Source organism: Cydia strobilella, chromosome 11 (genome assembly GCF_947568885.1).
Source record: "Cydia strobilella chromosome 11, ilCydStro3.1, whole genome shotgun sequence".
Lineage (NCBI taxonomy): Eukaryota > Metazoa > Arthropoda > Insecta > Lepidoptera > Tortricidae > Cydia > Cydia strobilella.
In genome coordinates, this window is record NC_086051.1 from 16,433,210 (window position 1) to 16,448,443 (window position 15,234).

At 40.0% G+C, this 15,234-nt stretch overlaps 3 protein-coding genes across 3 annotated transcripts; all 3 read right to left on the reverse strand.

Moving 5' to 3' along the window:
- Positions 1-465: 465 nt before the first annotated feature.
- LOC134745578 (UDP-glucuronosyltransferase 2B20-like) lies at positions 466-2,362 on the reverse strand. Its single transcript, XM_063679652.1, has 2 exons — positions 1,519-2,362; positions 466-552 (listed from the first exon to the last, which is right to left on the reverse strand). The coding sequence occupies exons 1-2, from the start codon at positions 2,335-2,337 to the stop codon at positions 466-468; spliced, it is 906 nt and encodes a 301-aa protein (XP_063535722.1). The 5' UTR covers positions 2,338-2,362.
- A 6,169-nt stretch (positions 2,363-8,531) lies between these two features.
- LOC134745579 (UDP-glucuronosyltransferase 2B17-like) lies at positions 8,532-9,433 on the reverse strand. Its single transcript, XM_063679653.1, has one exon. It carries the CDS (start codon positions 9,399-9,401, stop codon positions 8,532-8,534), a length of 870 nt encoding a protein of 289 aa, XP_063535723.1. The 5' UTR covers positions 9,402-9,433.
- A 2,546-nt stretch (positions 9,434-11,979) lies between these two features.
- On the reverse strand, positions 11,980-12,920 carry LOC134745580 (UDP-glucuronosyltransferase 2B17-like). Its single transcript, XM_063679654.1, has one exon. It carries the CDS (start codon positions 12,877-12,879, stop codon positions 11,980-11,982), a length of 900 nt encoding a protein of 299 aa, XP_063535724.1. The 5' UTR covers positions 12,880-12,920.
- Positions 12,921-15,234: the final 2,314 nt, after the last annotated feature.

Consider the following 15,234-nt stretch of genomic DNA (forward strand, 5'->3'; position numbering starts at 1 on the left):
ACAATATTTATATGATATCAAGTAATTATTTATAAGCTGGAAAACGATGTCTTAAATATTGTTTAATACATTTTAGTATAAAAGCGATCCTGCTGGGAAGGATCCTATTGATAAAGAGGGTTGGCAAGTGTTCGTCAAGTGACACTTATGACTTATGAGTCCCATATTAAAAGTTGCTCAGTATAATCCCAAAACCTCTCTGGCAACGGGAATGCACTTATTTTTTTAGCCACCGTTCCATCCTCTGTGGTTCCTGTTGGTGGCAAATCCCATCCTTGGTTTGGTCGTTCCCGCAAAAAGGCCTCTCGTCGAAAGCAGGAATCCTACCGAGCCTGGGTAAACGCAGCGGCAGTACGGGATGTAAAGACTAGCGCATTAAAAAAGAAGTTTAACTTTGCCTCCAGGTCCTTCAAAAGAGTTATTGCCAGAGCAAAGTTGTTGCACATTGGTGGAATTGGCGAGAAATTAGAGCGCCTCCCGTCGGGAATTCGTGCGTTCTGGTCTCTTGCCAAAGCTATCCAGGGGAATTTCTGCACGCCATCTTTTCCACCTCTGCACACGGAGAATGATTCATTGGCCCATGACGCAAAAGACAAAGCCGATCTCCAACTCGACTTTGGATGACGGGGGAAACGCGCCGCCGATCATACCGCGGTGCGAGAGCTGTATGCCGGATGTCCGGTTCAACCAAAGCTCCGTGCGCAAAGCACTTTTTTCCCTCGACACTCATAAGTCGAGTGGGCCCGATGGAATCCCTGCGACTGTGCTGAAGATGTGTGCTCCCGAGTTGGCACCGGTCTTAAAGAGTCTTTTTCGGCTCTCTTACTCTTCTGGTGTAGTCCCGACCTCGTGGAAGTCTGTCAGTCTGGTGCATAACTACATTAGTTTCTAAGCACTTGTAATGGATTCAAACTTTCAACCCCTTTTTAACCCTGTTAAAGAGTGCATTTTTAAAATCGCTGAAATTTTCTTGTCCTGTATTCTAATAATATGCCCATATACAAAGTTTCAAGTCCCGTACTTGAAAAATTTTTTGATCTTAATACAAACTTTCAACCCCTTCTTCACCACTTTAGGGGATGAATTTTCAAAAACGCTGAAATATGTTATATTGGTTTTTAAAAATATATCTTTTACCGAAGTTTCAAATTCCTAGCTTAAAATTAAACTTGAACCCCATAAAAACGTTCATTGATTTTTTCAAAATCGCTTCTTATCTCTTGTATACATTTTAAATGTAACTTGGTGTGCAAATATTAACTTTCTAGCTTTTGTGGTTTCTCCTGCGTTGATGAGTCAGTCAGTCAGTCAGGACACGTGCACAAGAACCATTTACTCAATATGTATTGTGTTCAGTGCAGTAATAAAGCATCATTTAAGCTGAACACTCGTTACTACTCAACTCCGAACCCTTACACGCTGCACATACGTGAAATAGCACGCTTACTGAGCAAGTGTGATGAAAACGATTATTATAAAACGGTTAGTACAAGGCAGCGTACGGTTACGTCGACTTACCTGTGGCAGATCTTTAGACGGCGCACAATTAAGGCTCCCCAAATGAATCACATTAGGCGGCACAGGGCGATAGCCCTCAAACACAGGATCTATATTCACCATCAGCAACTCTACATTATTCTTCAACTCCTCTAACGGAGGCGTATCTTTGCCAAACAAGTCACGAAGCATCACATCTTCTATTTCCTGATACGATATCATTAACTGGTGCAATAGGTAACGGTTATATAACTCTGTTACTTTCTCCCATAATGTAAGATTGTAAAGACGCGTGCGCGTGACGTCTGGGTACAATATAGAGTTGATAGGAGCAGCCATTAACTGGTATTGTTCATCCGTTCCCCCAAGAGTAGTTATCAATATAACAGGCGCTTTGAACACGTGAGACAGGGCCAGCACCGGCCGCGTCCATGCTTCTGTGATCACTAGATCGAACTGTTTTTCTTTTTCAAACACCTTCTTTACAGCCTCACTTTTCATTTGGTTTGGGAATATTTCTAACATGAGATCCAACGCCGTATCCCACTGTGTGTATACATCATTTTGTTTTCCAGTGGCGGTTTTAACGAAGCGGTCGATCCATGGAGCGTAGGATTCGTGTAGATCAATTTCTGTGAGATTCGGCGGGGTCTGATCTGGAAAGGCTGGATCAGTAGTCAAAATAACAACACGATGACGCTTTGCTAACTTCTGTGCTATTGGGCGGAATTCTACCTGATGGCTAATAGAAGGAGTTGGCACTACGATGAGTATTCGCGCGGTATCTCCGTACCACGCGCAGGCGCATATAATAAACGCGCATCGCCACCCACTCACCATTCTCAAGCCGATTATCACAAATGTGAAAAATACTCACTACAGACTACAATTTATTAGTGATACATCACATACTTCCGTGTAGGTAATATAGTCATGATTACGTCATATAAGATAAGACATAACCAGGAGACCGATGCTGTCTTTTCAATTTGATAAGGAGGCGTATTATTATTATACAGGGTGGAAAAAAAATAAGTGCATTCCCGTTGCCAGGGAGGTTTTGGTATTATACTGAGCAACTTTTACATAAGACCAACCCCGAAATCGCGAAAAAAAATTTGGCTGTCATACATTTTGGATGGTCCATTTTCTATGGAAGGGTAAACCTCTCTGGCAACGGGAATGTACTTATTTTTTAGCCACCGTGTCTATGTCGACGCGCAAGCGATATTATAATTATATTTAAACAATACAATATTTATATGATATCAAGTAATTATTTATAAGCTGGAGAACGATGTCTTAAATATTGTACACTCTCAGCGCCACCGGCGGCCCACAAATTTTCGAGTACAGTAGGCCACTATGATTTTTGAGTAACTTTATCAGCGGGCCACGTCGTCCGCCGGCGGCCCACAAGCATACGAGTGCAGCAGCCCTCTATATTTTTTTAAAAATTTTACGGGCAGGCCACATGGTACGCCGGCGGCCCACAAAAGTTCCAGTGCCGCAGGCCACTATGATTTTTCATCAGTTTTAATTTGCTTTATCAGCAGGCCATGTGGGCGGCCAGCGGGCCAAAGTGTAAACTTTACCGGCAGGCCACGTGGTACGCAATGATCTCACAAAAATTGAATTACCATATTTTCGTCTTGCGACTCCTCTTCACGTATAATGCAGATGCAAAATAGGCATACGCGTGGTATGGCGTCAAAAATAGGTAACTTTCCTTCTGTTTTAAAATAATGCAATTTTATTTGTGTCATTTAAAGCTCAACCAGATATTTCTTTTGCTTTCATTTAACAAAATCGACGGTGTCTTTAATGGCGTTGCCCTAAGTTTTGTGTTATTAAGGTGCCAATATATTACGAATTTACAATGCCCAGGTTAGACGTGGGCAAATACCTACTAGAATCAACTTCGAGTTCATAGAAATAAAAGTAAGAAAGTGCGAAGACAACATTTGTATTTTTCCTAAAAAATCAATTTAATGACAGCTTATCAATTTGAGTAGATAAATTCTGAACCGTACCTATGGTCTATAAAATGTTTCAATAGGTACTACAAATAATTAAGAAAATTTAGTATAAAAACAAAAGGGGTGATCAACCCTCCCCAGTTTCCCCTATGTGTGTGTGTGTGTGTGTGTGTGTGTGTGTGTGTGTGTGTGTGTGTGTGTGTGTGTGTGTGTGTGTGTGTGTGTGTGTGTGTGTGTGTGTTTGTGTGTGTGTGAGTGTGTGTGGGTTTTTTTTGTATCTGCGCACTGGCTTTACATGCTACGAGCTGGGGTGGGGAATACAAAATGTATTTTTTTTTCTAAAAACTGTGCATACGAGTATATCCACGCGGATTTACAGTGTTGGTTTACGCACGTGTCCGTCCAGGTGCGTGAAAAAATTTTGAAAGCCGGGTTCAAAAAATTGGCCAATGGAAATTTTGGCCTGCTGTGTTAAATCGTTGACTTGACAAGTACTAAACTGTAGTATGATTATGAGTTTCTGCTTTTGGTACGCCGGCGACCCATGTGGCCTGCGGGTAAAGTTGTTGAAAAATCATACTGGTCTGCTACAACAGAATCAATGTGGGCCGCCGGCGGCCTACTTGGCCTGCCGGTAAAGTTACTAACTATCACAGCGGCCTTCTGGACTCGATTTTTTTGGGGCGGCCGGCAATCTACATGGCCTGCTATAAAAACAAAATCGTTTGTTCTATGGCGCTGAGAGTGTTAATACATTTTAGTATAAAAACGATCCTACTGGGACGGATCCTATTGATAAAGAGGGTTGGCAAGTGTTCGTCAAGTGACACTTATGACTTATGAATGTGGTGGCTTCAGGCTGTTTTTATAACGTACTCGCGTTCTCTGAATTGTACTGTTTGGGTAATAAATTAGTTGATGGTTTTTTGTAGACTATGGAGCGAGGGAGCAGCCCAGGCAGAGACACTGTGATTGAACTCGTTTCTGTTTGGGCAGTCGCAATAAAGATACTGCATTTCGCCTCGCGTTATGTATACCTAGTCTCGCGTTAATACCTACGCCTTTGGGATGTACTACCCAGTACAGTACAGTCTATATTCGCTATATATTATTGTAATAACGGGTTATGAATTCAGGGTCCAGGGTCTAGGATAGACCCTAGGTTCTATAACATAAAATTTAAAAAAATGGAACTCCGGTTTCATTGGACGAGCAGACTAGGACTGAACTAGATAGGTACTAAGTACTTTTTATTTTTGATGTTCATTTTCATTGTCATCCGATAGTTGCGAGTAGTGCAAACTACTGACCAGCGGTTGACCCTAGTCACACCTGATGGAAAGTGAAGACAGAGCCTAAGATGGAGCTCACCAGTTCAGACTTAAGGTCATATCAAAATAATATGAAAACAAAATCAAAATGTTAAAAGCAGGATCGGCCTACAGATTATATCTACTAACATTAACAAACTTAAGAGCCCGGTGTCGAAATGTTATTAAATTTATTAAATAGATTGGAAGAATTGAAAATATTTATGTCTTACTAGCTTTTACCCGAGACTTCGTTCGCGTAAAATTTGAATGTGAAGTAGGTATGTAGTTCCTGAACATTACCACATATAAAAATTTTACTCTTGTTAATAAGACGGACATAAAGATTCAATTTTTGAAAGACCCAAAGACCAGATATACATTTAAATGGCATGCAAGTCAAAGTTATTTTTTATTATTAATAGGGATAAAGAAAAGAAGAAAGAAAAAGAAGAGGTATTTTTTTTTGTTTCTATGTGTATAATATCAATTTTAGTATATAAAGAAAAGATTCAGGTTTATACCTGGGTTGAGATACAATGTAATTTGCAGCATTATAACTTTCTATTTGTTACATTGTTACTACACTTTATTTTTAGGTTTAACTTAAATTTCAGTTCTATGTATAGGTAATATTAGAGTCCAGTTAGTTTTATATATATATTCAAATTTTATGTTAGTGTTAAACAATTTTTTGGGGTGATGTCACAGTCTCGTTGTAATCAAGTGACCACAACCAATTAAAAACTAACCTTTCACGTAACATTTGAATCATTAAAACTTTAAACATAATTATCTCGAAAGTCATCTTTTAAAGTTACATGAGTTGCGCGTGACACGGCAGTGCCAGATTTCACCCCGAGGTCAGCTCATGAGGATAGCTCACCTTAATACTATATTTATTTTTCTTTGTCAATTAAACGACTGACGAGTGATAGGTATCTAAATCATCTTAATTTGAAGCGCGGAGAGTAGAGCGCGTTGGCTTGGCGTTTGTCTATAGGATCATAATACAACTAATTAGCAGTCATCTTATTAATTTTCATACTATATACAAACAAAATTGATTTACTCGTGTATAGGAACCGTAGACTGCTACAACTTTGCTCCAATATTTGGGGGTAAATGAGAAATTTAAACAAAGTATATCAAATAAAAGAGCTCATTGTGAAAATTTAAAATATATATTTTTTATAATTTTAAGATAAATAGTTTAGAAGTTATTTAAGAAAATAGGCAAAAAATTAACATTACTCCTCCCTTATCTCCAAGTCTAAATTTTTTGAAAAAAATACATAATAGGTATAGTTCTTTACCTATAGATGACAGGAAAACCTATTAGAAACCTACAGTCAAGCGTGAGTCAGACTTAAGAAAAAAAGAACGGTTAGGCTGTTTTACGGACACAGCCGTGATTTACGTGACACGTGGTGTGGACAGCTATTACGAAAGCCGAAGGCGGGGTCCGCGTAGGGCCGAAGGCCCGAAGCGTTCCGAACAGGCGTGCCTACTCGCGAGGCTAAATACCGAGCTGCGTGAGGTAAGTGCTTAAACACAGAAAAATAGTACAACTGTTTCAATGCGAAAGCCGAAGGCCGAGCTTCACGTAGGGCCGAAGGCCCGAAGCGTCCGAAAGTGGCACGCTTAAATGCCAGGCCTAGGGTTGAGCTGCGGGAGATTAGTGCTTAATCACAGAATAATAGTACAAGTCTCTAAATGCAAAGGCCGAAGACCGATCTCCGTGTAGGGCCGAAGGCCCGAAGTGTCTGGCAGTTAGGTACGTGCAATTGTTCTAGTCCGCCGCTGCCGTAGATTCTAACGCGTTCTCTTAGGAAATGAACATGAACTGAATTAAATGTCATATACTAAGAAAAAATGACCAAGGCCTCCAGTGCCCCAGGCTGGAATCGAACCAGCGTCCTCTGCTATCGCGGCAGGTGCCTGTGCCATTCGGCCACTGGGCCACAGCGGCATAGGTCGAAATTTTCCAAGTATATGCACTATAGGTAGTTACTGAAGGCTAAGGCGCCCCCTGGAAATGAACATGTTCCATTAGGGTCAATGTGGATCGTAGTGAAACGCTATCCCTTCATCTTGCTATCCGAGCTACTTTGTGTCAGTTTTGTAGATATTAATGTATTTCGCACACAGTATTTAGCCACTAGCTTCAAACAAGAGCAATCGATATGATTATCATTATGATGTCTGTGAAAAATCACACTTTTTTTTACAGAGTATTATAATACCACTTATTTTATTTTTGTATGTATTATTTAGTACGATTCTCGATTAAATCTGCAAAGGCCATATAATTTTAATTTAAAATATCACTTAAATATCACTTAATTATTTAGTTAGATTTAGCAAATGACACCACTTTTCTAAATCCGTCCATTTACTTATGAGTATTCACTAAATAAACACCGCGCATAAGGGTTATTTTAGCTCCAAATACGTCGTTTCTAGCTCAAAATCAGCGCCATCACTGTCAGCGGTACATTCAATTAGAGTAATGGCTTCTTTTCTCTAAACATCGATATAAACACTATGCATATTATAGTTGCAGATATACGCCATAATACTTTCCATTACATCTGGTTTTTGATCTGACCCCTACGGGTTTTTAAAAACGTTTCAATAACGTTTCAAGTGAAAAAATATATTGTAAAAAAATTTGTGATCTACGGAATCCTTAGAACGCGAGTCCGACTCGTAATACTTGGCCGGTTTTTTTAAAAATAGATATAGTTATGTACGTAGCTCATAGGATATATATATACTACTACTACGCTGTACGCTGTTACTAGCTGTTGCCCACGACTTCGTACGAGTGGTTTTGTATGTCGGTGGTTATAATATATTCTACATGAGCATCGAACATTATGCTGCAAAAGATATCAGAAGGGACGGTTAATATTTGATAATAATTATACAACGCATGAAATTGGTCTTTTCCTAACTTTTTTCAAGCCCCTAAGCATTTGTAATGGATTCACACTTTCAACCCATTTTAACCCTGTTAAGAAAGGGGTGAATTTTAAAAATCGCTGAAATTTCCTTGTCCTGTATTCTAATAATATGCCCATATACAAAGTTTCAAATCACGTAATACTCGAAAAATATTTTGATCTTCATACACACTTTCAACCCCTTTTTCACCACTTTAGGGGATGAATTTTAAAAAACGCTGAAATACGTTTTATTATTTTTTAATAATATATGTTTTAGAGTTTTGAATGATTCACGGTTAGTTTCACTAGACTCACCCGTCACCCGTGAACATGATGTATGTAACTGCGTCGAAATATCGGGAGCTCACAAATAATACAAAAGGTAATCACGGTCTATATCCCGGTCAATATAAGTCTAATATATCTTTTACCGAAGAAATTCCTAGCTTAAAATTAAACTTGAACCCCATACAAACGTTCATCCCATTTTTAACCCCCTTAGAGGTTGATTTTTTTCAAAATCGCTTCTTATCTCTTGTATACATTTTAAATGTAACTTGGTGTGTAAATATTAACTTTTTAGCTTTTGTGGTTTCGCCTCTGCGTTGATAAGTCAGTCAGTCAGTCATGACACTTGCATTTATATATATAGATAAGGACCATTTCATCAATATGTGTTTAGTGCAGTAATAAAGCATCATTTAAGTTGAACACTCGTTTCTAACTCCGAACCCTTACACGCTGCAAATGCGTGCAATATCACGCTTATTGAGCAAGTGCGATGAAAACTATTATTATATTAGTGTACGTTTAGTACAAGACAGCGTACTTTTACGTCGGCTTACCTGTGGCAAATCTTTAGACGGCGCACAATTAAGGCTCCCCAAATGTATCACATTAGGCGGCACAGGGCGGTAGCCCTCAAACACAGGATCTATATTCACCATCAGCAACTCCACATTATTCTTCAACTCCTCTAACGGAGGCGTATCTTTGCCAAACAAGTCTCGAAGCATCACATCTTCCTTTTCCTGATACGACATCATTAACCGATACGATAGGTAACGGTTATATATCTCTGTTACTTTCTCCCATAATGTAAGATTGTACAGACGCGTGCGCAGGGGGTCTGGGTACAATATTGGGTTGACAGGAGCACCCATTAAGTGGTAATGTTCATCCATTCCCCCAAGAGAGCTCATTAATATAACAGGCGCTTTGAAGACGTGAGACAGTGCCAGCGCCGGCCGCGTCCATGCTTCTGTGATCACTAAATCGAACTGTTTTTCTTTTTCAAACACCCTCTTTACAGCCTCACTTTTCATTTGCGTGGGGAATATTTCTAACATGAGATCAAACAACGTATCAATTTGCATGTATAAATCATTTCGCTTTCCAGAGGCGGTTTTAACGAATCGGTCGATCCATGGAGCATAGGATTCGTGTAGATCAATTTCTGTGAGATTCGGCGGGGCCTGATCTGGAAAGGCTGGGTCAGTTGTCAAAATAACAACACGATGACGCTTTGCTAACTCCTGTGCTATTGGGCGGAATACTACCTGATGGCTATAAGAAGGAGTTGGCACTACGATGAGTACTCGCGCGGTATCTCCGTACCATGCGCAGACGCATATAATAAACGCGCATCGCCACCCACCCACCATTCTCAAGCCAATTGTCACAAATGCGAAGCATCCCAAGTAAATGCTGCTATTTGTGAGAGAAGTGTAAAAATTTACTAAGTAACACTGGTTTTGTACTTAATTTCAATCTTATGTGAGGTTTATAGATGCGATATTCGTTTGAAGAATTAATCACTGTGAATGACCTCGAGAATGACAGGACAGTTCTAGCCTGTGATTACTAAAATTGGTTATTTACTGAGTACAAGGTAAGGTACAGTCAGCATTAATAGTAGGCATAGTAGCGGATGAATCAAAGTGCCAAAATTATCTGCCACCCTAAAATACTTTTTCAATTAGAGATACGAGTATATCTCTACTCTATAGTTCGCTGTCAAAAGTATCTGTTATATAAAGCCCTCTTGCACCATCCCACTAACCCGGGGTTAAGCGATTAAACCGTACTCAATGTCAAATTGTACTCCAGGTTTAACCGGTTAACCCGGGTTAGTGGAATGTTGCAAGTGGGCCTAATTATTCTACATAATAGAAGCATTTTGACGTGTAGTTTGATCCGCTACATTTGATACTGACTATACTACTTATACGGAAAATTACTTTAAACAATACATACCTTATATTTACTTAATGATCAAGTGAGCACCAAGCCCGAGCGAAACGTATCCGTAATTATACCTCATTGTTTTTTGTCTATTCTGTTTTTCTTATTGCGTAGCAATTTATATAATCGTATGGCATAAAATACAAAATTGGCAATTGGTGTGAGATGCAGCAGATCTTCTGGTGGGCCTTGGTATGAATGGAGGGGGCAGCGCTGGATAATATGGTCTATGGTCTGGTCCTCTTCACCGCACTCACACAGAGCTGAATCCCTCCACCCCCACTTGTGCAAAAAGTAATTGCATCAGCCGTGACCCGTTATGAGTCTATTAAGCCGACACCATATTTAATTAACTATTTAAGCGTATTACGATTGTTTTTATTTTTGGATATTTTTCAATGAAATAAATTTTATCTTATCTTATCTTATCTCATCTTACCATTGTTTACTTGGGAGGTCAAACCCTGGAAGTCAACGTGTAGGGCTTGTGATTCTCGAGTTTGCATTGGCGGCGGCCCATTCATCTACCCAAGCCTCTGGCATATTGAAACTTGAGAGATTCTGGTTATATGCGGGTTTTCTGGACTTCAGACGCTGATGAGGTGGGTTGCGTAGCAATATGGCGGAAGTTCGCTCACAGAATCACAAGTTAAATTCTTGTTCTTGCTTGAAACCTCTATATTAACGTTATCGGTAATAAAGCTATTCGCTGATCTATAAACTCATATTGGTTAAATTAATACGTTTTATACTCCAATACGCACAATAATAATAGCCAGTTGTGAACAATAATACTAATAATAATGATGTGTTATGTATAATAATAAGTAAAAATCGTGAAAATTTAAATCAGTGTTACGCATAATAGCCATTGGATTGTTAGTTTGAATTTTATTGCTAGACCTTACCAAATACAGCGAATATTTACATGAAGGGAGGCCGTAGCGACATCTACCGTAAGAGTGTTATACTTTTAAAACGGCTACCGCAGTTCCAAGTCATATTGGAAATTCACCAGTAATGATGCGTTATCCCATAGGGACCGTGCGTGTTAGAGGGTCTGCCATCTTGTGGCCTGAATCGGAACCATAAACATATACATCACATGTAAATTGACACTTCACGCCAAAGCAAGTGCTGCCATCTTGTGGGCTACTTTGGAAGCATAAACTACACATTTATGCCTCACGCCAAAAATCTGACGTCTCCTGTGCTGCCCCCTACAGTTTATGCACGCTCCCTATACTAAATAAATTTTGTATCAAGCTTAACAAGATATAAAAATAAATTTGTTTATGAATAATGTCTACAACTCTTTAGTCATCATCATCATCATCATAATCATCATCATCCGGTCCTGGCCGGTTTCGGCCTCGGCCACTGAGTTTGTTCTGGCTAGCGAGAGCGACTATCATGAGCTCTCAGGTGGCTGACGTAGCCTTTTCTTGCAGTAAATGTACGGCCACACTCACCGCAGGTCAGCACCCCGCCGACGAAATTGTAGTTTATGACCGCAGGTGGTCGGGCCTTTAACTCTTTAGTATCAACACTATGAACCTCCAACATATACATGTTGATAATACCCTTATTATTTTTTTTTTTTATTATTTAAAAATAGTTGTACAGCATAACAGTATGAAATATACAAAGTCACTGCAAAACTACAAACAAATTAAAAACAAAACCAGGTAAACTAATAATATTATTATACAATAAGCACATTCAACCTTGTCCTTATCAGTATGCGGCTCGATCGGAATACCCAAGTTTGTTTGCTAACTACCTAAAATTAATCATATCATATCCTAAACGTACCCCCACCCTTAAACCCAACTTAGAGAGCCGCGTACTAATGCATTTCAGTAAGTAAACTATTTTTGGTTATTGACTGTTCGCAGCACCGTGATGGGCGTATTCACGCAGTCGTGAATAGTTTAGTTTAGTTTCATTTATTTCATAATAACAGGGACAACTTTGCCAGTGTCAAGGTAGCGAGAGCTAAATTAAACGATTATTACCTATAATATTTAGGGTACTGTTAGTACAAGACAGCGTACGGTTATGTCGACTTACCTGTGGCAAATCTTTAGACGGCGCACAATTAAGGCTCCCCAAATGTATCACATTAGGCGGCACAGGGCGGTAGCCCTCAAACACAGGATCTATATTCACCAGCAGCAACTCCACATTTTTCTTTAACTCCTCTAACGGCGGCGTATCCTTTCCAAACAAGTCACGAAGCATCACATCTTCCTTTTCCTGATACGATATTATTGACCGATACAATAGGTAACGGTTATATAACTCTGTTACTTTCTCCCATAATGTAAGATTGTACAGACGCGTGCGCAGGAAGTCTGGGTATAATATTGGGTTGAGAGGAGAACCCATTAAGTGGTAATGTTCATCCATTCCTCCAAGAGAGCTCATCAATATAACAGGCGCTTTGAAGACGTGAGACAGTGCCAGCGCCGGCCGCGGCCAAGCTTCTGCGATCACTAGATCGAACTGTTTTTCTTTTCCAAACACCCTCTTTACAGCCTCACTTTTCATTTGCTTCGGGAATATTTCTAACATGAGATCCAACGCCGTATTATACTGTGTGTATAAATCATTTCGCTTTCCAGAGGCGGTTTTAACGAAGCGGTCGATCCATGGAGCGTAGGATTCGTGTAGATCAATTTCTGTGAGATTCGGCGGGGCCTGATCTGGAAAGGCTGGGTCAGTCGTCAAAATAACAACACGATGACGTTTTGCTAACTCCTGTGCTATTGGGCGGAATACTACTTGATGACTAATAGAAGGAGTTGGCACTACGATGAGTATTCGCGCGGTATCTCCGTACCATGCGCAGACGCATATAATAAACGTGCATCGCCACCCACCCACCATTCTCATGCCGATTGTCACAAATGCGAAGAATACCAGCTAAATGCTGCTATTTGAGAGAGAATTATAAAAATTTACTAAGTAACACTGGTTATGTAATTTCAATCTAATGTGAGGTTTATATATGGGATAATCGTTTGAATAATTGATTACTGTCTTAGCCTCGAGAATGACAGGACAGTTTTATCCTGTGATTACTAAAATTGGTAACTAACTGAGTTCAAGGTTGGGTACAGTCAGCATCGATAGTAGGCATAGTAGCTGATGAATCAACGTGCCAAAAGTATCTGCCACTCTAAACTACGTTTTCAAGCAGAGATATTATATATCTCTACTTTACAGTTCGCTGTCCAAAGTGCCTATCTGTTACAGTCTAATTGTTTTAAATAATAGAGGCATATCTATTTTTGGACAGAAAAGCGCACCAACCATGAAGTTCTAGAGAAGGCAAAAGAGAAAAGCCAAGTAATGCACGCCATTGCAATACAATACAATACAATAGGTCACATACTCCGACACGAAGGGCTTAACATAATTACACTAGAGGGTAGAATTGAGAAAGGAAGAGGAAGACCTAGAATGTCATACATGACACGGATAAAATAATGGTGCTGTAGAATGGCTATTCATACCAGGAAGTGAAAACGAAAGCCCAGAATAGGCTGGAATGGAAAATGCTGCAGCGACAGAGGGCCGGGCCCTCTTAATATTGATAGATCTATTTTTGTTACGCTGTTAGAGAATATTTACAAGTTTAATCAACAAAAATTTAAAATTATAAGAAACAGAAATGACCAACAACAAGAACACGACGCTAGTGCAGGGTAGAGGTTGGGTTGGGCTGCGCCGTCATTGAAACCAAAGAACTGTTGGATGGATTTGAATATGTGCCGTGTCCCACGGAATACACATGCTGGTGGCTCGGATCGAAATCATAATTTTGGATCTTAGCCAGCCTATTACTACACTAAGGGATCTGTTCCACCGGTCAGCGATGGCTTCACCGAGATGTTTGATGATGGTGGACATTTGCGGAGCGAACACTCCATCGACGGATGTGACGAGGGGAGTGAAAGTTGCGTGACGCTCTTCACGGTATTTTCTTTTCTCTTTTCATCTTTCGCTGTTAGAGAATGGTACTTAGACACTTTTGACGTGTAGTTTGATCTGCTAAATTTAATACTGACTGTACCACTTATATGGAAAATTACTTCAAACAATATGTATGTACCTACTTCAACATTACGCCTCATAAAATTACTGTACCTATTATTTACTACATTGTTGAGGTTGCTATAAGACTACGAGTAGGTCATTTTATGTAATGCCGCATTTACATTCCCCGGCGCTCCCCAAAATGGCGGTTTTTTGTGCGGAAGTCAAAGTACCGGCAGCGCGAGCGGCAGTGCGTGTTCACATTCTGCTCCGTCGCTCAGTACTCGCCGAGCGCCTGGAGGAAGACTTCTGCCATTGCCGAAACCCAACAGAGAAGTGAGTGATAGGGCAGTATGACTGTAAACACACACTCGAGCTCGATCCTGCTGCAGCAGCATTTAGGGAAATATTGCCGGCAGCGCGAGGGGCAGCGGCAGGGGCTGAGTGTAAATATAGTATAATCTAGGTCCATGGGGTCCCAGCGCGCATAAGTTGTTTGCAGAAATCGCGAAGCGTCTGGTTGACGTAACTGGTGACCGAAGAGCTGGCGGCTTTCTCGCACAACGTATCAGCATTGCGATACAGCGGGGAAATGCCGCCAGCATCCTTGGTACAATGCCTCAAGGGCCTATTTTAGATTTAAGCTAGTTATTAATTTCGTTTACGTAGTACCACTGTATGTATCTTGTATGTAAATAAATTAGTAAGTGAATGTAGTATAAGATTGATATTTATTTATTGTGCTCCGTTTCAGCTTGCTCTCGTGCTGAAGTTTGGGTAATAATGCTTTCTTATATTCCTGTCCGGCCGTTCCACTACCCTCTACTGGTCGCATTTCTCAACCAAGTATTGAAATTTGTAAGCAGGTTCGCTAATAACGCGTATAAGTACCTCAATGTTTTTTGACTATTTTTACACGACTGCCCAAAATTTTTTTTACATGAATACACATTGATACGTTCGAAGTCGGTGCCAAGCTAAATAGTTACAATACTGGTTCTTTTGTTCTTATCGAACTATACGTCGTTATTGGGTGAAAAACCTAACTATTAATTTGTAATGCGACCATAAATTGTAATATGCCATACGACTAAATAAATCGAACTATACCAGGGTCGGCATTCGTTTGACGGCAACTTGACGCTTTTAAGATTTGGCTTGGCACCGACTTCAAACGTATCAGTTTGCTAGCGCAAATAAAATGAGATA